Source organism: Lepidochelys kempii, chromosome 3, assembly GCF_965140285.1.
Source record: "Lepidochelys kempii isolate rLepKem1 chromosome 3, rLepKem1.hap1, whole genome shotgun sequence".
NCBI lineage: Eukaryota > Metazoa > Chordata > Testudines > Cheloniidae > Lepidochelys > Lepidochelys kempii.
Window position 1 is genome coordinate 7,255,944 of NC_136382.1, and position 22,892 is coordinate 7,278,835.

At 49.3% G+C, this 22,892-nt stretch overlaps 1 protein-coding gene across 3 annotated transcripts; it reads left to right on the forward strand.

Annotated features, from left to right (window-relative positions):
- Positions 1–456: 456 nt before the first annotated feature.
- On the forward strand, positions 457–21,290 carry DNAJC27 (DnaJ heat shock protein family (Hsp40) member C27). Of its 3 annotated transcripts, none has more exons than XM_073335570.1 (7): positions 457–716; positions 5,485–5,567; positions 6,334–6,403; positions 7,472–7,636; positions 8,089–8,211; positions 8,772–8,932; positions 20,994–21,290. In XM_073335570.1, the coding sequence occupies exons 1-7, from the start codon at positions 630–632 to the stop codon at positions 21,040–21,042; spliced, it is 738 nt and encodes a 245-aa protein (XP_073191671.1). In that variant the 5' UTR covers positions 457–629; the 3' UTR covers positions 21,043–21,290. The 3 variants fall into 3 exon arrangements, with proteins under 3 accessions (XP_073191671.1, XP_073191669.1, XP_073191670.1); XM_073335568.1 differs by lacking the exon at positions 20,994–21,290 and adding an exon at positions 12,068–16,229 and having other exon boundaries at positions 458–716; XM_073335569.1 differs by lacking the exon at positions 20,994–21,290 and adding an exon at positions 12,068–16,229 and having other exon boundaries at positions 624–858.
- The last annotated feature ends 1,602 nt before the right edge of the window (positions 21,291–22,892 follow it).

Consider the following 22,892-nt stretch of genomic DNA (forward strand, 5'->3'; position numbering starts at 1 on the left):
CCAGCCACGAGGAAGTTTGTGTGGAAGGTTGGTTCTTTATGAGAGTATCCATTTTTGAGAGCTCATTCTTAATCTTTCCCTGTTTGCTGTAGAGGCCCACCTGGAAATGGCCCACCTGTTGATCACTTTAGATAAGCTATTACCAGCAGGACAGTGGGGTGGGAGGAGGTATTGTTTCATGATTTCTGTGTGTATATAAAGTCTGCTGCAGTTTCCACGGTAAACATCTGATGAAGTGAGCTGTAGCTCACGAAAGCTCATGCTCAAATAAATTGGTTAGTCTCTAAGGTGCCACAAGTCCTCCTTTTCTTTTTGCGAATAAAGTTATTGACACTGAAAAAATAAACTAGAGGCCGCTTCCCCTCTCGCGTCGCTCTCTCTCTCTCGCGAGAACTGATCAGCCCGCTCCGACGGACGCTCTCGCGAAAGTGCGAGAGGACTCGGTGGAAGTCTCGCGCGATCTCCCTGTGCCCGCGAGAAGTGGGGGGAAAATCCCGGTTCGGCCGCAGCTGCACGGGGAGCGGTGGGTTCGAGGCGGTTGTTTCCCCTGCTCTCAGGTGCAGAGCGGCGGCTTCCTGAGTCACTCCCGCCCCCGCGTGTGTTCATGGGCAGATTCGTCTCTCCCGGGGATGGAGGCGAATCTGCCGAAGCGGAAAGAAACGCGCAAGTCGCTGAGGATCAAAGTCATCTCCATGGGCAACGCCGAGGTGGGCAAGGTGAGGAGCCGTGGAAGCGAGATGGGGAGGGGATTGGCTCCGATGGGAGTGACTGACAAGCGGGCTGTTCAATCGGATGCCTTGCAGCCCTTCGGCCTTGAAGGAGGCAGCGGATTGGTTGAAAAGTTCGACTGACGTGCCGGTGAGTCAATCGAAACCCTTCTACGTTGGCCGTAAGCAGGTGGAGGCGGGGCATTCCCCAGTCGGACCCCCAGCATTGGCGGGGGAGCTTCTGAGGGGCGGTATACTAGGTGGAGGGGGCGGGGTGCTGACTCTGCCCTTTCATTGGACCAGCGGGCCCGGGACCGTTCCTTCTATGCCCCTCCCCCCTCGGGGGCGGGGCGTCCTGACGTCCCTCTTGGCCTGAGGGCTCGGCCCCGCCCCCCCGGTTGTGAAGGGGCGGGGCTGCTTCCTGAGCCTCCAGTCAGGGGGACTCTCCCTGGCTCAGAGCAGTACAGGGCCCATGACTCGCATTCTGGTGAGCCCAGCGCGGGGCCCTGGGCAGGGAGCCGGGCCCGCCCGAGCGGACTCCCCTGCCTGGGCGTCCCGGCCCCGCTGGGTGCCCTGCGAGCATCTTCCAGCCATCAAAGGGTCATGAGTTGGGCCCCCCCCGCCCCCCAGCAATCACGAGATTGGCCCCCAGATCACTGGATTTTTTTTTTTTAAGTGTGTTGTTTTTAGGCCAGCGTCTTGATGTTTGAACGGCCCGGGCCCCGGGGGGGGGTTGCTCCTGGGACAGTCAGTGCGGCCCGCTCTCCCGCATGTACAGGCTACTGCGGATTTTGGGCCCCCGCTGCAGGAGCTCTCACCCCCCACATCCGCCCATCTCCTGCCCAGCAGTTAATCCTGTTCTCTAGGCCCCCATCAGTTCTGTCCTCGCCCAACCCCCCTGACTTCAGTCCCCCAGCCCTCCTCATCACCACCCCATCAGTTCAGCCCCCCTACCCCATCGACACGCCCCCCCCCCCCCCGCCGGTTCATCCTCCCAGCACTCACCCCATCTGCTCAGAACCTACCATTGTACAGCCCCCACCCTCCTCACTTCAGCCCCCAGGCCATAGTTCAGCCCTCCCGGCCTCACCTCTGCTCCTCTGCAGGTTCTTTTCCCTCCCCCCCCCCCTTCCCCCCCGCCAAAATCCTGACATTTGAGAGTTCTCTTCCCAAATCATGAGTCTGGATTAATTTTACTTAGAAATCGCATCTCTCTTGATTAATTTGCGAGAGTTGGCATATCTGTGTGCGTCCCTGGCACTATGTTCCCTAGAGCAGGGGTTCCCAAACCCTTTTTTCCCTGAGGCTCACTTGTGCAGCTGCAGTAGGCATTGTGGCTCACCATTAACACTTCCCACTGTGTCCGGGAGGGGAGACTGAGGGTAAAAGGGAACTTGCCCAGGAGGGGGCTGTGACTCGAACTGTTCAGGGGGGCGGATGAACCTTTAAACTGTGCTCCCCCCCCACTATCAGTGTATACAGTTTGATATTGCCCCCTTCCACCTCACCTACGAGGCAGGCAGGCCATCATCCCCTCCTGCTGATCAGATGGGAAATCAGGCAAGGGGCTGCTGAGCATGCAGCCTGTTCTCCCCGAGCCGCCATGCATTCACCAGGGAGAGGGGCACCGCGGGACGTGCATGGCCTCTCGCGTCAGCAGGGACCAGGGCCAGCGAGAGGGGGAAGGGGCCAGGCAGGTGCCACAGCCAGCCCCCGCTGACATCCTCTGCCTCAGCAGCCTGCTGAATGCCTTGAGCGCATCACCTGGCAGGCCTGCTCCAGTCACCTACCAGCACCCTAGGGCTCCTCGGAGGCACCTCCTGCCCAGGAACAAGGGAAAAGTTCAGGGGCTGCCAGTGCCAGGCAGAGGCAGGTGCTCAAGCTGGGCCCAGTCATTACTAATGACGGCCCAAACACGGCCTTGTCCAGGGGGAGGACAGAGCAGCACTGCTGAGCCCCGGTTCTTGGAGTGGCCATGGGGCCAATACTCCATGGGGCCTGATAACTATGGATCATGGGGTGCGGTGGTTCAGAGCGGGAATGGTCATGAACCCTCCATCTGCCCTAGGAGCCACTGTCTTTTGCAGCCAGCCCCTTGTTCGCCTTCTGCCACCTGCTGGAGGCACTGGGCTCCTCTGGCCCTGGGTGGGTGCCATTGCCTGCCACCACTCCCATCACTGTCCACTTTGTAATGTCCTCACATGCCCCCCCCCCCCCCAAACTCCACCCATGGCTGCACCGGCGGACCACCTGGGACTGTGTCACGGCCCACAGTTCAGGAACTCCTGCCCTACAGCCCGCCACAGAGGCCACCTTGTCCTTGTTGCCCATGAGGCATGAGTGGTATCATCCCCGGCTAGTGGGCGAAGTGCGGCACCAAGTGAGGAAGGGACTGGCCCAGGACTATCCAGTGGGCGACAGGGAATGGATCACTTGATGATGACGTGTTCTGTTCATTCCCTCTGGGTCATCTGGCATTGGCCACTGTTGGAAGACAGGGTACTGGGCTAGATGGACCTTTGGTCTGACCCAGTATGGCTGTTCTTATGTTCAGTGTTGTGTGTTTGGAGGGAAGGGTTTATTTTACAGCGTGAGTCTTGTTGTATTTGGTGTCTTTCCTAAATCCCTAGCTTCTGCAGCCATGTGAAAACGTGAGTCTCCTTTTTTTCACTGGAGATGGGACACTGGATGGAGAGGGCTCTGGATTACTACAGTGAATTCTTTCCCAGGTGGGAAGTGAATTCCCAGTGAATTCTTTCCCAGGGCTCGCCAACCTGCTTAGGGTCTAACTGAAGGAATTTTCCCCCAGGTCAGATTGACAGAGACCTGGGGGGATGGGTGGAGGGGTTTGCCTTCTTCTGCAGCGTGGGGCATGGGTCACTTGCTGGTTTAAAGTAGAGTAAAGGGTGGATTCTCTGAAACTTTAAGTCTTTAAACCATGATTTGAGGACTTCAGTAACTCATCCAGATGTTAGGAGTCTATTACAGGAGTGCATGGGTGAGGTTCTGTGGCCTGCAGCGTGCAGGAGGTCAGACATGATGATCACAATGGTCCCTTCTGGCCTTAAAGTCTGAATCTATAAGCCTTCATGAGTGAAGGGAAAAGCTTGAAAACATGACTCCTAAAGGCTTTAAAAGCACGGAGGCAGAACTCAAAATGTACAACTCTTAACGCTCTTTTTTTAAAACCAAACGCATGAGACAGGCTCCCTGGAAAACTTCTGGGCTTTGATTGCTTGGGGTGAATTTGGCAATGCTGAGGATCACGGAGCAAATCAGTAGTACTGTTGGGAGTAGAACCCATGTGTCTTGACTCCTGCCTAAGGATTGTCACAAAAAACTAGCCTCTCTCTACACACATTCTGCATTTTCTTAGCCCTCCTTCCCCCAAAGTAGTTTAGAGCACAGAGCCTCAGTGGTACATGTGGCCAGTGGCAGGTTCTGCTTAGGAGGCAAGCATGCATCAGGAGTAGTTGCTTCATGGCTCAGCTTTGTGTAATTGCAGTGGCTGGCCAGTTCATATAGAGACAGAGCTATGGCCAGCAGCTGTCTACCCACAACGTGTTTCCTTCTGGATTCTCCTGGGGGACTGTATTTTGTGTTTTTTTTTTTTTAATGTTGCTGCTCACTAGGTGCCTTCCTGCGTCTGAGAAGTTTCCCTTACTTGCTGGGTGGAGCAAAGTGGTGTTACTGAGAGCACATCTGGCATGTGTAGAGTTGGATTCTCCCTTCAAAGAAAGAGAGGAGAAGGAAGTAGCACCTTCCATGAGGGAATATGATCCAGGTGTTACCTTTGACTTTGCCTTGTCCCTTTGTTCCCATCTACATTCTGTTGTGAAGATCTGCCAGTTTTATTTACTAAATAATTCCAAAATTTAGTCTCTTAAAATTACTGACACCACTAAGACTGCAATGTGTTCACTTTTCAGAGTAACAGCCGTGTTAGTCTGTATTCGCAAAAAGAAAAGGAGTACTTGTGGCACCTTAGAGACTAACCAATTTATTAGAGCATAAGCTTTCGTGAGCTACAGCTCACTTCATCACTTCATCATGTGTTCACTGTTGCTTTCTAAGCCCGATTGTTGTAACATCCTCTTTGCTGGCCTGCTAGGGTCTACTACACCCAACCTACATGGCGTGAGGCACTCAGGGTGCAGCACAAGATGCAGAGTAGGTAGAATTCTCTGGGAACCTCTTTGATCTGTGAATTCGATTAAAGGCCTCATCCAAGGGACATTGCTGGGTGGGGTGCAGCAAGGTTGTGTGGTTTCCCTGCAACGCCCACCGAACGATCCGTATGTCCTATCATGTGACCACACCACCCAAGCAACCCTGTGTATCGGATGCATTCCTTCTACCATATCCCTTATGTGGGGTATCCTCAGCGCCCCATCTCACCATCAAGTCAGATAGATTGTCAGCTCTTTCTGTCTCGGGGTTTTGCACTGTCGCCCATCGCCACAGCATCTGAGCGCCTTCCATGGAAAATAGATCGGCAATAGCAAAGCCCCTAGTGGGCTTCATGCAGGCCCTGGCTCTTCTCCCTTCTTGAGGTATAAAAACTCTGCTCACAATCAGATTATTTATTTTGGTTGATTCGTTTGTTATGGGTCCCCCCTCGCCCTTCCAGGCCAGTGACAATGTCTTCACTTGTTGTGCAAAGTGCCATGGATGGCCATGGTGCCGTATACCAATAATGTGATCAATAATAATGTGAAATAACTTTTCCTGTGATATGGAGCGGACATGTTCGTACTCGCCTCTGTTTCTGTTTTAGAGCTGTATCATAAAGCGGTACTGTGAAAAGAGGTTTGTTCCCAAATACCTAGCGACAATAGGAATCGACTATGGCGTCACCAAGTAAGTACCCTTTTCTAGCTACTTTGATGGGTGGGCAACAATTGCAAGTGAAAAGCCATGTACCATGGTGGCTGTATACACATGCTAGGGCTCACCAATCACTTACTGAAAAGAGCAGAAGTGAGTAAATGTAATTTAAACTTGAGCATTAGAGGGCTCTTAAGAAAGAAGTCATGGCAAAACGACATGATCTCTTACGTTCCTATATGTACGTAATGTTGCTATCTACGACCTGCAAATGTGTAGCATGAAATATAGTGCCAGTTCAGTGTGGCCATGAAGACTCTATCTTCCTCTGTTGACTACTGAGTGATTTGTGGAGAGCAACATCACTGGGGGCGTGGGGGCTTGAGTTATATTATTGATTAGGTACAACCATCTTAAGATTGAGTGATCATTTCTTTTCAATGCTTTGCTCCCTTTCTGGTTTGTACAGAAATCAAGAGGAGGGGGTTTCTTGTCCAGCTAAAGGTAATGGAAAGAAAGCAAGACATCTGGCTGGCTTTTGTCCCCTTTTGTTGACTGGCTACCATGCATGACAGTTATTCGCCCACACAAGACCCCCTCTTGTATTTTTTATCAAGCTAAACTAGGGCAGTAAAAATGCCTTCGTCTTGCTGATACTTTGTCTCTTTCTCTCTGAAGAATTGAACACCGTCAAATGGGAACTCTCTGGGAATCTTGTTGGGAGGGAGTTAGCTCTTTCATTGGTTCATGCTGTGTGAGCTTCATACCCCTTCTGAATGCTTCTTCTGTATCATTTCAGAGTGCAAATTAGAGATCGAGAGATTAAAGTGAACATCTTTGACATGGCTGGGCACCCCTTCTTCTATGAGGTAAGGGAGAGAGGGTTTCTTCTCTGCAGCATGGTTAAACTCAGTCTGTTCTGTCTCAGTGTGATTCTAGATTACTTCTGATCATATAGCTAGACATAAGCAGTAGGTAAGCGATGATAGGAGGCAGGTAGCAGAGAAGATCTGTGGGAAACATAGATCAGCAGTTCGTACCCTGGCAGAGTGACTGCTTCGGGGGTTATAATTGTATTTCCTATATCCCATGTTAAAGTGTTGTGCTGTGCAAGTGACATACTATGAATGAGCTCACACCTATGGGGCAGATTGATAAATTTTGCTGCTTAAGCACATTTCCAGATTGCCTGTAGCATAAGTGTGGATACCGACATAAATCCATAACACTGCCCTCCGTCACCTACCCAGCACTTGCCAATCTGTAGGGGTGTAATTGAGGCAGCAGGGTGTAGTGGACAAAGCATGGGACTGGGAACCAGGAACTCCAGAATTTTAACCTTGGCAGGGCCCCTGACTCACTGTGTGACCTTGGGCAAATCAGTTAGGGCCTCATTTTCAGAGGTCCCGAGCACCTGTAGCTTACGTGGACTGTAGCTGAGTTTGTGGGTGCTCAGTACTTCTGAAAATGGGGTCTTAGGCCAGGTGGGCCTGGGAACCAAAAATAAGTGGATTCTGAAAAGCCCTGACCTGAGTGACTAGCCCGAGGCCACAAAAGAGAGTCAGTGTCCAAGCTGACTATATCCCAGGAATCTCTGGTGGCTCCTGGTATTGTGCTCATGGACCAGGCCTTGTTCCTTCCCTGCCATAAATAACATTACTGATATTATTTATTACTTACACAGAGCTGTAAATGTGCATGTACGGTGCCTTGCTGTACAGGTTACAGATTCCCTGCCCTGAAGCACTTATCGTCTAGAATAGTTTAACATGTGTAACCCACTGGCCAGAGTGTGTTATGCATCCCCCTCTACGCCTCATTCGCAGAGGATGCGAGTCATACAGACCTTAGTTCTCTAGCTCTGGAGGTCCTGTCACCAGTGTCAGCCAAGATGGCATCCATCACATTCATTCTCACTCTTTTTTTGTCCTGGGTAGGTGCGCAATGAGTTTTACAAGGACACGCAGGGTGTTGTGCTAGTGTATGATGTCGGACAGAAGGAGTCATTTGATGCGCTGGCTGGCTGGCTGGCTGAGATGAAGCAGGAGCTCGGACCTCATGGAAACATGGAAAACATTGTCTTTGTTGTCTGTGCCAACAAGGTAAAACATGCTGTGCTGACGAAAAGAGACAGGAATTCCTGGCTGCAGCACGTTGAGCAGCAACTGCTCTGAGCCTCTGGGAATGAGTTCAGAGTGCAAAGTGGTTGTTGGAACCTGCTAAGAGGTTAATCTGTGCACCACACACTAGTAGCCATGTTTGCAGGGTTTCCCAGCACCCTGATCTTGGGTCTTGCATGCAGATTCTGTTCATGATTTCAGAATCGTCGTCTATTTCAATTCCCTCTCCTCCCCCTCAAGAAAACGTAGGCTTCCTCCCAAGGCTGTTCTGGGAAGTCTATCACTGATGCCACCGTGAGATGTTAGAATAGGAGTCAGTGCGTTTGGGATCCTGGCAACTACAGCTCTCTAGGTAGCCCTGTTGCGACTGCTGTACTGGGATATGTGGGATGTGTCCTTTCCCCGATTCCTTTTCTCTACTTTGTTCGGCTCAGATTGACTGCACCAAGCACCGCTGCGTGGATGAGAGTGAAGGGCGACTGTGGGCAGAAAGCCGGGGGTTTCTTTACTTTGAGACTTCAGCACAGACCGGAGAAGGAATCAATGAGATGTTCCAGGTAACATAACTGCAGTGAAAAGGATGCAGGCCCCATAGGTAATCTCCTTTTGTCAATAGAATGTTCACTAATTGTCGTGATCTATAGAATCTATTGACTGTTCATAATAAGGGCTGCATCGTGATAAAATTCCACCTTTCTGTTCTGAGTCCAGCATATTGGTAGCTCCCGTTTAGTAACAGCAATATTCAGAGTGAGAGGTCGATTTGGTTGTACGTTGAGGACTCCAGGCATGTGGTTCCATAGCTGACAGAGCAGAGAGGCTTTTCTGCCAGATGTCGTAGCATAGTACTAGCCATGTACTATAGGTAGGGGTGTCTTCTCTATTCTGGCAGGCAACAGAGCACCTCTGTTACAATGTTGCTTGGGTCAAGTTCTGCAGTTTGTGTCTACACTCTTAAGAGCTTTGAGTGGATGCACCAAGAGTCATCAAGCCCTTGTCACAACCTGTGTTTCAATATACTCACAGTGGCCTTATTGCTCAGGTACATAAACTGGAGCTGCTGGTTGTCGTTCAGAAAGGGGGGAAGCTTTCAGCTAATTCCTCTTTGCGTTTGCAGACCTTCTATTCCGCAATTGTTGATCTGTGCGACAATGGTGGGAAACGCCCCACATCGAGCATGAGCGTTGGGTTCACCAAAGAGCAGGCGGACACCATTCGGAGGATCCGCAACAGCAAGGACAGCTGGGACATGTTGGGAGTTAAACCTGGAGCCACAAGGTAAAGGATGCTTCAACGTTCTCCTAGTTGTCTTTGATTAACTGCTATTAGAGTTAGAGAGATTTTTTTTTTTAAGGCCAGAAGGGACCGTTACAATCATCTAGTCTGACTCCTGCAGAACACAGGCCAAAGCACCTCACCCAGTAATTTCTGCATCAAGCTCGTAACTTCTGTTTGAGCTAGAGCAGATCTTTAGAAAGACACTCAGGCTTCAAGTGATGGAGAATCCACCACAGCCCTAGGGAATTTGTTTAGTTTGAACTTCCAAACATTGGATCCAACGTTTAATCTTAATCTCTTCCCCATGTAGGTATTTGTAGGCCACCATGATCAAGTAGTCTTAACTTTCTCTTGGATAAACTAAATAGATTTGAGTTTCTGAAGTCCTTCACTATAAGGCAGGTTTTTCCAGACATCATATCATTCTGTAGCTTTCTTCTGAACCCCTTTCAGTTTTCCATCATCCTCTTCTAAGGTGTGGAAACAATATTCCAACACTGGTCTCACTGATGGCGTGATCAGAGGTAATACCACCTCCTTTTCTTGCAAATCCTCGATGAAGATATTGAATAGCTTTGGGGCAAACAGGCTCCTGTGGGACCCCACTCAAAGCACCTACAATGATGATTCCCCATTTACAATATTTTTTTGCAATCTACTAGTGAGTGTACAATACATTTAATATGAGCTACATTTTTCAGAGTAGCAGCCGTGTTAGTCTTTGTCCGCAAAAAGAACAGGAGGACTTGTGGCACCTTAGAGACTAACACATTTATTTGAGCATAAGCTTTCATGAGCTACAGCTCACTTCATCGGATGCATTCAGTGGGGAGAAAAAAAAAAAATATTGAATGAATGCATCCGATGAAGTGAGCTGTAGCTCACGAAAGCTTATGCTCAAATGAATTGGTTAGTCTCTAAGGTGCCATAAGTCCTCCTTTTCTTTTTGCAAATACAGACTAACACGGCTGTTACTCTGAAACCGAACACTTCTATTGTACCTCTTACTTCTTCTGTGGCCTTGGGCAAACTGCTTAATCCCTCTCTGCCTTCATTTCCATGCCTATAAAACAGGGAGCGAAATACTTGCTTCACTAACATTTGTAAAGCACTTCAAGATCCTCACATGGAGTACACCTTGTCACCTTAGAAGTGCTAGGTAGCATTGTCAGTACTTTCCCCTGGGATGATGTAACGCTGGTCATCTAGATTGTGGGATTTACCTGTGCAAAGTCCAACAGTGCAGCTGGTGCTAAGGACTTATACATCTTAAAATACTAAACCCAGCAAGGCTGTTCCTGCCATTGCTACTGAGTAATACCAGTGGTGAGATACAGCTTCACTTGACTTGCCACATGTCAGATCTGAGTGAAGTAACCAGAAGACAGTGCGGTCCAGTGGTTCAGGGACTGGACTGGACTGGGGCTCAGGAGACCAAGTTTCTATTCCAGGCTTTGCCACTGGCCTGCTTTTCTGGCCACTTCACCTCTCTGAGCCTTTGTTTTCCCATCTGTTAAAATGAGGATAATTATATTTGCCTCCATTGTCAAGTGCTTTGGATCTATGGATGAAAAAAGCACTATAACGGGTACAAATCTTTTAACAGTGTATACTTGCCAGCTGCACAATCTGTTGTCCTTTCTCGGTGCTTCTTTGTCCAGTCCAGTTTGTCTGACAGTAACCCTTATGATCTCTCCAAGAGAGAGATGTTAAGATTTTTACAGATAAAGCAGTATCTTTCCCTTGCTCTCTGACTGTAGGGAAGTTTTTGTGCTGCCATAAAGCTGCTGTTTTCTCCACACACCTTGCAGGCAAGGACTTGCCATCACAATGCTTCTTTCTGTGCAAATTGCTATTGTTGTGGGGTTTTTTTTCCCAAAAGATGCAAGACTTCCTCAGTCTTCCTAAAGATGGCTGACTGCTGGTTGGATCATTGGCACCCATCCTATAGCGTGATTAGAGCAGGGGATTGAAAATTTGGGATTCCTGACTCTGCTGAGTGACCTGGACAAGTCAACTCACCTCTGTGTCTCAGTGCCCTATCTGAAATTCCAAGAATATCTACCCCAGAAGGGTGCTGGGAAGCTCAGCAGATGTTTGTAAAGCACTCTGAGATCCTTAGCTGAAAGGTGCTGTACTGAAATGCAAAAACGATTATTTATTGTGCCCAAGAAGAGAACTTTACGGCTGTACCGTTATGTATTCAAGTTTCAAAGGACCCCTTCAAGTTGCTTATGTTCTGGCAGAGTTCAGGACCTGCCATCCACCAGGAGCCTTAGCCCCCTACATAAATTAGTGACTCTGCAACTGGGACAGGCAGTGCTCCCACCAACCATCCAAGGGCCAGGAGAAACTGATGGTAAGGGAATTGCTGTCTTCACTTGCTCCACAAGAGCCCTTCCCACAACCTTAGTTCCTCCCTGTCAGCTGACTGCTGTGAAGTGAGGTGACTAGGCACTTTGCTGTGAAGCTAAGTTAGTGCAGTCACCTCTCCAACACACAGGACACAATATCTTCTCCTCAGTATGCAAACAGGATGCGGCCCAGGGCCTGTGCATCACTTAATTCCAGGGGCCTGCGCTGGCCTCTACCCCAAGGTGAACTGAGCTTGCACAAAAACATCTGCACATGCTGCATATATAGTCTGAAATGGTCATAACTCTTAAATCAAACCCAGGTTCTTTCTGAACAAAGCCATGTGCTGCTCTTCCGAAAGGGTCACTTCCTTGCCAAACTTCAGCTTGTAAAGCCCAGCTGGTCTGGCTGGAGGGCTGTTTGCAGACATTTGGGAAGAATGTATTTTTTCTTTCCACTTACCTTGTGCTGAGAAGCGGTCAGCACGCTTTTCCTCTAGCTTCCCATCATAAGTTACATTCCGGCACAGTCCAAGCCTGGACAATTTCAGCCTGAAAGGGGAAAGATTTGGAAATTTATGAGCAACTGCAAAGAGCTGGGAGTGGGGAAGGTTAGAATGGGAACAACTCTGCGCCTTCACTGTTCTTCTCCCCACCTCCCCATAGTCTGTCTCCCTAGCAGGGAGTGAGGGCTGATGGGTGCCTCCTAACATGGCAGCTGTACGTAAAGGAAGGTCTCCGGACGTCACCCTGTTGCTGATGATTGTCTCGTCTCTCATAGGGACGAGGTGAACAAAGCCTATCGGAAGCTGGCCGTGCTGCTCCATCCGGACAAGTGCATGGCTCCCGGCAGCGAGGACGCCTTCAAAGCTGTCGTGAATGCGCGGACGGCGCTTCTCAAAACCATCAAATAGAGGACGGATCCGGAAAGCCCACCCTGGCGGACCCCATGCCCACGATTCCCGGAAAGCAAGTTGACCAGGGCAACCCTCTCCTCCCCAGCACTCATTACTGTCTTAGTAATGGAGACTAGGGGCCTCCTCCTGCTTCCACTAACTGACAGAGGAACAGGAGTTGGCCCTCGGTAGCTGCATTTCACCACTGTACCAGTTTCTTTCTACCTTGAGAGCTGAGCAGAGGAGCTGTGCCCAGTGCACCCAGCCTTGAACCACGTTCCTGATTGAGTCTGAGGCCCAGATTCATGGCTGGCGTTAGCAGCGCTTCTGAAGGCAGTGGTGTTGCACCAGTTCTCACCAGCAATGGATTTGGCCCCCAGTCTTGTTTCACGTGAATTCTTGAATGAAGCCTCCCTTGCTAGGCATTACTGGCCCTTGAGGCTTCTCCTTAGATGAGTGGGAGGGGCTGGCTCCGAGTGCATCGTTGTGGTTGTTTATCCCAATGCTAAAACCAGCAAGAGCAATCTGGCCTACCCCAGCACAAACAAGTCCCTCATGCCGTGGCCTAAATGCTCATCTTACAGCATTGGCTCTGAGTTTGCTATAGATTCAGAGACAGGACGCCAGCAGAGGCAGCCGCCTTACACGTGGATTAGCTGTCTACACTACAAATACCCCTGAGGTTCAAGGAAACTCCGGATATGGTCCCTGATTCCTTGAAACTAGTAAAGAATGTCAGTAACCTCTGTGTTAGACACGTTGGATCAGGGGCTGACTTCTTGGTCACAACAGGACATAAGCCTGCCCATTTCTTAGCCTCTTAAGTAAGGGCCCGATATGGAACTTGGATGGGCAGTGAATTGTCCCTGGTGGGAAAGAACCCTTCTCCGGCCAGACTGGGAAGCACTATCACTGGGGAGGGGAGGGCAGAGGAATGCAGCTTCTCGAATGTGGCTTGAGTGCAGAGGCCTTTGCTCTTTGTGCCTGTGGCAAAAGCCCAGCGAATTCACTAGAGAGCACAGCGGGGATGAAATCCGGGACGTGAGCGTTTAAAACCAAATGCCACGTGCCTGTGGGCCGACTGTCTGCAGGGAGAGGCTGAGCGCAATGCACCAGGGAATCCTATGCCCTAAGATTTGACTTAAAACAATATTCACCCCCTGTTTCAGCAGAGTGGGCCTGAAATGCTGAGTGCCCTGAGCTCCGGTTGACTTCACAGGGAGAAGAGTGCTCAGCTTCTCAGGATCAGGCCCTCTCCTGTTTGGCACGTCTAGGAAATGGCTCTTGAGACTAAGTTATTTCATAGGGACGAGCCATGTTTCCTCATGTGCTAAGCAGTAACACCTATCTTGAGCCTGCAGAAGTCAAAGGTAGTCTGACTTTCCCAGCAAAGCTTAGTTATTTCTCTGTCCCTGAGCCAGGCTGCAGAAACTTCACTGCTGGAAATACTAAACCCAACAGGAGAGATGTGCCTGAGGAAAGATTAAGGATTAGATGGTGCCTAAACCTGCCTGGGGAGGAAAGGGTGCAAGGAACTGTCTGTCGTCCTCATCCCTCTGCTCCAGCATTGCTGCTCAAATACCAGGAACAATCTCTGTCCTTCTCCCCTCTCAGAATGCAAGTTGCCGGGGGCTTAGCTACCAACGCTGCATGGGTAGGGCTGCAGGTCCTGCGTCTGCTACGGGCAGGCTGCTTTATTGGGAAGGGCACACTGTACTCTTAAAGGGTGTCCCTGCCACCGCCCGCGTACAGCCACTCCCACCTTTCCCCGAATGCAGGCTCAAGGCCACAGGCCAGCCCAGAATAAACACTGCAGGATTTGCCCCGGACACTACGATCCTAGAGCCTGGGAGGCGTCCAGCTCTGGGAAGCTCTGTTGTCACTAAGTGGAGGCCGGATGTTCTTCCTGTAGTCACACCTGGATAATGATGGCACGAACGTCCCTATGAATATGACAAGGCCTCTCTACCCAGTGTCATCATCCTGGCCATGTCCTCCCAGTTACAGCCTGAAATCTCCCACCATGGGCTTTCTCTGGCTCACTGAAATAACCTTAGCAGAGTGGGATGCACAGGCTCTGCAGCTGCTTAAACCTCACCTGTGAGTCTCTGGCCCTCCACAAACTGTTGGCATGGTACTGATTAAGGTGCCAATGGGTAAAAGCCCGTCCTGATGGGTTGTTCAAGTGAACAGTGTGCCCCCTCAGCCGTTGCACATAGGATGAGGAAATTGACACAGTGAAGAATTCTTTCAGGAAAATACAGGCCCAGGTTTTGTTGTGCACCTCTGAAACCAGAGCGCCTTCTTTTGGCACCCAAGCCTTGCACACTTTGTTCATTCCCTTTAAAATTCCTCCATTGCAAATCTGCATGCAAGTAATGCAGCTTCCTAGGGGTACCAGAGCAAATGGGGTTAGGACATTTCTGAGACTGGAGGTGTGTGCTTATGTCTGAGATGGTGCTGGAAATAGCAATCATCTCTGGTCAGGCTTCTCTTAGGGGAGCAAAACCATTGCACTCATTTTATCGTAGTGTGAAGGGAATGCTTTAGCTGTTACAAAATGTCCAGGGTGAGACTTCCAAGCCAAAAATGAGAGCACCACCCATTGTATATTGATCCACCTGTGCACTTTAAGCTTTGACAATGTATCATATGTTGTGTGGAGAGTAGGCTTTGCTTGTGAGTGTATTTTCTCTCACTTCAAATAAGTCTTTCCCCCTGCTTAACCTGTTAGATTAGAAGTTCAGTCTTCTGACCATTGTGAATGTTGTGCAAGATAAAATTGCCATAAACCCGGGTGCAGGTTCTTTGTATTTTCACATGCTGTTTTCTTTGTCTTGCATATTGTGTTGCATTCTGGGCATTTCATGTAGTCAGAGTTCTCCTGACGTCATGACCTAATTCTTACAAGGCTGCTGTCAGTAGTGTAGGCTCAGAATTCGGCCATTGTGCTCTTCCTGAGAAATTATAGCCATGATTTTTACTGGAACCACACAGAAACAAAGCTGTGAGGTCGCCCTACGGGTCTGCGGCAGCTACTCAGCTTTCTCCCTTGCATTTCCACAGGTGCCAGCTAGAAAAGGACAATCGGTAGGGGACAGAGGATTGAAGCTATGAAAGTATTAAACAGTGGGAAATAAAAGCACATTAAAGACAAATTCCACATATACCCACCCCACAACAGAGTTTTGTGTTCTTAAAATCCATTATTTCATGCAGTTGGTGCAATTCAAGACATCCTTTTCCTCTCACTTTCAAGGAAACTTTTCTGTCTTTCCCCCCAGCCCCGCTAAAAGCAATTTAAAGGTTGATGTATTTATTTTGTTTGTTTGTTTTGCTGCAAATTTCATAAGACTACATTATTTCCATCTACACCAAGTTTCAGATGCCCGATTGCGGAGAGATGGGGCTGGGGGGAGAAAAGATCTGCTGAAAAGCAGCTGTTATATCTCAGACATATAAATAATCATTTGAGACATTGCTCCATAAGGTTAACTTTAGTTTTAAATTAGCAACATTTCTCCTCTCCCAAAGCAAATTCAAATGTTACGGGCAAGATCCTGCTCTGATGTTAAGTCAGCATTGGAGTATGTGGAGCTAGGTCAGTTTACATTCTTAGGCTCTTTCGAGGCCTCCTCATTTCTCATGCTAAGGAAACCACTTGATTCTGGCTTCAAACCTAGTTCTCTGTGTATTTTCCAGGAAGGAAGGATAAATAATTCTGCTGCTGGATGGTGCAATTCCAAGCCATAAAGGCCAGCTTCTAGGAAGAGTCTTGTTAATGGCTGATTGTTGTTCAGAAATACTTCCTATGTTCAGGGATGCACTTACCCGTTCTGGTGTGTTGGATATATAAACTGTGAATGCACTGTGTTTTACTCTTATAAAAATACCTTTTATTCTGCTGGTTGAATTTATGTCTGCTTTTGTTGTTTACCTGAACTGACTGGAAACATTGAAATGACTACGCATGCGTGTCTTGTCGAGAGACTTGATGTACTTTTAAGCTGTGTAGTTTTATAAAGCAAAGCTGAGTTTAAAACAAAAGCAGCACTGTGTATTTCTCTGACTCACTGTAACTTACCCTAGTGAGAAAGTTCTTTACTGTTCATGTTTGATTGCAATTTGAATCACTGCTAACACCCCTCTTTTCTGCTCCACTGCTGAGTTGACGCTGCCAGGTTTGATGGGGATAAATGTTTGGTAGGTTTAGCATAAAACTTAATACTGAACTTGGCTTTGTGGGCAACAGAGGGCTCTGAACAGAGATCTCTACACTAGGGAGAGGCTAAATTAACCAGTCTCCTGTACCTACAAATCTATGGCCTGAGCCTCCTTACATAAAGCTAAAGGAATAATACGTCTCTGAACACTTACCTATTTTAGGGTTTTATACCGATGCCTATCACTGGAGCATCTGAGCCCCTTCCACATAAAATCAGTAATGAAATCCTGATTGGATTTCATGGAGTCTCTAGGACATCTCCTTTTTAGAGGTCAGAATTCTGCTTGGAGTAGGTTTTGGGGTTCTTTTTCTTTTTGGGGGGAGGGGTGGAGTTGGTCAGGGTTTGGATATAAATGGGGTGTTTGATTTATGAGCATTACAGAGTGGAGTTTCTTTCTTGAGGAGGAAGGCTTTGCAATGTAGGTCAGTGAGAGTCTGAATTTGTCTGCTCTCCTCTGGAAGGTTGTTCCTTAGCTGGATCCCCTTGCTAAACAATGCTTTGTCCTGGGCTGTGGGAGCTGCATTGTCCCAGAGGAACGCAGCTGCCATGGTAGTTCATAGATGGAAATTTGGTCTTTGGTTGATGCTGGAGTTAGATCGATGAATTGCTTTGAAAATGAGAACTCAGACCTTAAACTGGCATTTCAGAAGCGGACGGGGAGCCGTTGGGGGAACTTGAGCACATGCCTGATGTGCTCGCAATGGCCTCAGTCATGGAGAAGGCAGAGAGCTTGTGCATCATCTTCGCATTCAGCTTTAGATGCAAAGAATTACCATAATCCAACCTAGAGGTGCAAATGCCTGGAGCCCCGGGGCCAGGCCCTCATCGGGGATGAAGTTTCCTAGCAAGCTGGAGGTAAAGAAGGCATTTTTTTAAACTGATGCTACCTGGTTATCCAGGAGGAAAAGAGGATCCTGAGGCATCCACCACTTTGACCAATGTGGGCTGTGAGTCTTCAATGGAAAGTAGAGACAGCGACTTGGCCAGCTCTTTGAAGCATTTCTCCTTTCCACCCAGCATCACTTTGGTCTTTCCTGGGTTCAGCTTGAGCCATCTGCTCTTCGTCCAAGAGCTGATCTCTTGTATGTGTGCAGACATTTTAGTAGTGGCAGTGATTGCATGAGCTGAGAATGGGCTCTCTAGTTGAGTGTCAGCATACTCTTATTGTCTAAGCCCATAGCTTGCCCTGAAGAGTCTTTCTGTGTGATAGCTGCTAGATTTTTCCGTCCAAGAGTGACCCTGTACTCCAGGTCTCATTTTAATTTTAGATTATTTTGTTGTTTCCCTTAAAGCCCCGTGAGAGAGCATAGGGTTTGCAGGTCTCCTCTGGAGCGTCGGTTCTGCCTCTAGAGCTTTGAAGGGATAGGATACAGACAATGTGATTGAAACATATACATAGCTACACCTGCTGCATCATTTACTTCCCATGATGCAGTGGGGTTGAGAACAGAGGGCTTTATGGATCTGGTGCATCACTCCACGGGGTGTGAAACCAAATATGTTGTTTCGCTGAAAAATACAATAGTATTATGTCTGTGTGCTTTTTGACAGGAGTCACTACCCTTTCTGTATGACACACTCATGCAATTTTCTAAGAAACTAAACACAGAATGTCCTAATTGCATTGTCCCATGGGAGGCTTAAGGTGTAACACATTGATCCACACTGAATAACAACTGTTCAGAAGTCATTTTCAAGGCAATGGGTTTCCTATTATCGGACCCTTTCTGCAAAGAAAATACTCCCAGATGAGATCAGAACTACTTGGCAGTGACCTATTTCTGTTCCTATTGAAGTCAGTGGGGAAATTCGCCTTGACTTCAGTGGGAGCAACACACTTCAGAAAATCCCATCTAGGTCCGTGATATGTCACTATCCATCTGCTATTTACTGCAATACCTATTTTGTGGGCCCACTATTAGTTCTTAGAGAGACATGATTGCTTACCCCATAACTGAATGTTTTCACTGGTAGGGAACAGATAGAAATATCTTCCCTGCCCCTATGCAATGGGGAATCGATCATGTTTTGTGAATGCTGCTTCCTGATCCAAATCCACATTGTCACTTTTCTCTTGAACTATGGATCATCAGCCTCCAGTTAACCTATTGCACCACATGTAAATGCCACCGAAAGAACCTTATTTATTCTGGAGAGGTTTGTCCTGAAGAGGTCACATGTGAAGGGGCTAGGTTGCTGCTGTGGGTTCTTCTGACTGGCCTTGGGAGATCATGTTCAAAGCTGACTGTAAAACGTTACCAGTGAAATGAGTTTGGGGATCTCAGCGCAGTCCCTAGTCGTCATCTGTCTCTGGAATAAAAACCTCCACCAAGCCGCCTCACATATTTGCAGACCTTTATTTAGGACTGAAGTAGCAGGAAGAGCTGCAGGTCAGGATTGAGGGCCAAGAGCTGGGCAGGGGAACTCAGGAGTGGAATAGCTGGGGAGGGCTGTAGGTCAGGATTGAAGCTGGTTAGCCAAATTGTATAGACAAGCTAAGAGTACTCAGTGATTTGGTGGTCAGAGAATTTGCACGTATTCCACCCTTTACCGTCTCTTTACTTGAGAAATGTACCCCAGCCACTAAAGATACGTCTACACTTAAAAGGCTGCTGGCGAAGCTGTGCCACCGTAGCACTTAAGTGTAGATGCTACCTGTGCTGTCGGGAGGATTCTGCCGTCTGCATAGATAATCCACCTCCCGGAGAGGCGGCAATGCCGTCTACACAGGGGCTTAGGTCAGTGTAACAACGTGGCTCAGGGATGTGGGTTTCCCACACCCCTGAATGACGTGCTTATGCCGACCTAGTTTTCTAGTGTAGACCCACAGCTTTCATTAAACCTTGAAAACAAACCAACTATCAACCAGTGCAGTGCTGTCTGCCCAAGTCCACACACCGCCCGAAACAATCACTCTCAGACACAGGTGGGCAAATTATGGCTTGCGGGCCACATCCAGCCCGAGGGACCCTCTTGCCTGGCCCCTGAGCTCCTGGCCTGGGAGGCTAGCCCCTGGCCCCTCCCCTGCGGCTCCCCCTTCCCCCACAGCCTCAGCTCTCAGCACCGCTGGTGCAATGCTCGGGCCGGGGGGGCTGCGAGGTCCTGGCAGTGGTCAGGCAGTGCAGTTGCGGTGCCCGGCCTGACCCGGTGCTCTGTGCTGTGCAGTGGCGGGGCTGTAACGTCGCCAGCCACCAGTGCTCCAGGCTGCGTGGGAAGGGGGCAGGGAGCGGCGGGGTTGGATAGAGGGCAGGGGAGTTCGGGGTGGTGGGCAGGGGGAGGGGGTGTGGATAGGGGTTGGGGCAGTCAGAGGGCGGGCAATAGGGGGGTTGAATGGGGGCAGGCGTCCCGGGAGGGCAGGCAGGAAGGAGAGGAGGGGTTGGATGGGGCTGCGGGGGGCAGTCAGGGGCAGCGGTCAGGGGACGGGGAGAAGGGGTGGTTGGATGGGGCAGGGGTCACGGGGGGGGGCAGTCAGGAAGGAGAGGGGGGGTTGGATGGGGCTGCGGGGGGCAGTCAGGGGCAGCGGTTCCAGGGGCGGTGAGGAGGAAGGGGTGGTTGGATGGGGCAGGAGTCCTGGGGGGGCCCTCAGGAATGAAAGGAGGGGTTGGATGAGGCGGCGGGGGGCAGTCAGGGGTGGGGGTTCCAGGGGTGGTCAGGGGACAAGGAGTGGGGGGGGGGGTGAATGGGGCAGGGGTCCTGGGGGGGCCCTCAGGGGGTGAGAAGCAGGCAGGATAGGGGGCGGGGGCCGGGTCACGCCTGGATGTTTGGGGAGGCACAGCCTCCCCTAACCAGCTCTCTATACAATTTCCGAAACCCAATGCGGCTCTCAGGCTAAAAAGTTTGCCCACCCCTGTTCTAAGAGGTGTCAACTGTCCCATTCATCCAATCTGAAACCTAAGGATAATGTAAATGTCCACATTGTTAACTATTTCACTGCCGATCACTTTTAACAGAAACTTCCAGCTAATGTGTTAATCCATCTCTCTCTAACTGCTTTCAGCTCCTTTCCAGGTACCTCTCCAGATGCTAAAAGCCCCAGCTACAAAAGCCTCCAGTTTATACAGTGCAGCTATATGTTGTCAGTACAGAAATCTGCAGGGAATCAAAATAGAAACTGTGAGACCAGCATAAAAATAAATGGGTTTTAATGCCAGAATAACGCCAGGGGCTGCATTCCTGAGCCTACTATTCATGTTCATATTCAGTGCATTAAAACCTGCCATTTTTAAATGTCAGCGAAGCTGCAGAAAAATCTCTAGCTGTCTACACTGAGCGGTAGAGAATCTGCAGAGTTTTAATCCAGTTTGCTACAGACCATGGCTACAAGTCTGTTGCATCAATGGTGTGAGGAAGGATGGCCCAGTGGTTAGGATACTAGCCTGGGACTTGGGAGACCTGGATGCAATTCTCTGCTCAGCCACAGCCTTCCTGGGGGACCTTGGGCAAGTCAGTGTCTTTGAGCCTCAGTTCCTCGTCTGTAGCATGGGGACAGTCATGGGGGTGTTGTGATGATAAATACATTGAAGACTGTGGGATGCTTAGATGGGGTCCATGTACCTATACTAAAGCCCAGGCTGTTGCCCTGCAGGTTTGGGGGACCCATCCCTCTGCAGGGAGTGTCAGGAGATGAGAGATGAACTCCAGTCCCTTGACAACCCTGGGGCCCTTTTGTTCAATTGCGCATCAGGCTCCTTCATGGATCTTCTAGGCCCTGGAGAAGAAGGGTGCCAGAAAGCACATCACCTGCCTCTTGGCAGAGGACAGCACTCCTCTCACAGATCCAGTGAAGGCAGGAAAAAATGGCAGCTTCCTACACAGTCCTTTTCTCCCCACATCTGACCAGTACTGATGCTTGCGAGGTCCTGTGGGATGAACTCTCTGTGGTCAGTGCAGAAGACTGAGTCTGGCTGGAGCTTCCTCTCACTCTGGTGGAATTCTTGAAAGGCCTCCATTTGATGCCCACCAATACATCTTTGGGCATCAACGGCTGACCATGGAGTTTTACCGCACGATCTGGGACATCCTCAGCCTGGATCTTGCCATCATTTGGAGCAGGGTGCACCCCTTGTCACATGGATGGGCAATGCTTGCCCTGTTGCTGAAGAAGGGGAACTTCTGTGACCTGAAGAATTGATGCCCAGTGTCGCTACTCAGCACAGACCATAAGATCGTAGCTAAAGCCATCCCGCTACAGCTCTGGTTTGTGCTGGCAGACATGATCCACCCCAACCAGACCTACGCTGTCCCAGGCTGGACCATTTTTGACAATCTCTGTCGAGACTGGGTGTGACGTTCTGTACCTCGGAGGAACACCCTCCACCCCCACGTTCATCCTTATAATACGATTGTGTGGCATCCAATGCAACGTTTGTCATGTCGGGTGTCTTTGGAAGGCTCATGATGCACTGAGCATTGTCGTTATAGTGATGTTATAGTAATTGTTGTTACAGTAATGTTATAATAATATTACAGGTTGTAATTTCATGTGTATAGTTATGAGGCTGAAAATGTGTCCTCATGGCTTAAAACATTTTGCCCAGGCAAAATTTTCCAAGAGCAGAGGGGCAGTTCACACCTCATCAGGGCATGTATGGGACAAACCCAGCCCAGCCTCACAGAAACAAAGGACACTGGCCTATGCAGCAACAAAGGATCTGTTGGACTCTCGAGTGAGTCACCCCTCTTCCTTTGGTCAGTTTGGGACTATGATGAGGTAATGCTCACCTGACTCTGAAGAGGGGCGGGGGGCAAAGCCAAGAGGGAAGAAAGAACATGATAAAAGGGAGAGACATTTGCCATGCTCTTCCTCTCTCTTCCACCTACATCTACAGACATCACCACCAAGCGACTGAAGCGCTGATCAAAGGGGAGAGCCTGGCTGAAGGGAAACGAGTCAGTCTGTGGTGAGAAGCATCTAAGTTTGTAAGGGCATTGAAAGTGTTAAGATCAGCTTAGAATGCATTTTGCTTTTATTTCATTTGACCAAATCTGACTTCTTGCGCTTTGACTTATAATCACTCAAAATCTAGCTTTGTAGTTAATAAATTTGTTTGTTTATTCTACCTGAAGCAGAGCGTTTGGTTTGAAGCATGTCAGAGACTCCCCTTGGGAAAACAAGCCTGGTACATATCAATTTCTTTGTTAAATTGATGAACTTATATAAGCTTGCAGCGTCCAGTGGGCAAAACTGGACACTGCAAAACGGAGGTTCTTGAGGTTGTGTCTGGGACTGGAGATATTGGCTAGTGTCATTCGGTTCCACATTCCAAGGAGCAAATTACATGCCAGAGGCTGTGCGTGAACAGCCCAGGAGTGGGGGTTCTCACAGCAGAGCAGGGTAAGGCTGGCTCCCAGAGTCAAGGACTGGAGTGACCTAGCAGATCACTGGTCCAGATAACACCAGAGGAGAATGTCACACTGGGAACTTCTCCATCTGGTGTGTAAGGATTATCTGTCACTCATCCTCCTGCCCCTTGACCAGGAGAAG

Excerpts from the sequence above, each read along its gene's own strand:
- DNAJC27 (XM_073335568.1), top strand. The coding sequence starts at position 630 with ATGGAGGCGAATCTGCCGAAGCGGAAAGAAACGCGCAAGTCGCTGAGG. Across the intron at positions 717-5,484 it reads GCAACGCCGAGGTGGGCAAG|AGCTGTATCATAAAGCGGTA; the intron begins GTGAGGAGCCGT and ends TTTCTGTTTTAG. Across the intron at positions 8,212-8,771 it reads GAATCAATGAGATGTTCCAG|ACCTTCTATTCCGCAATTGT; the intron begins GTAACATAACTG and ends TTGCGTTTGCAG.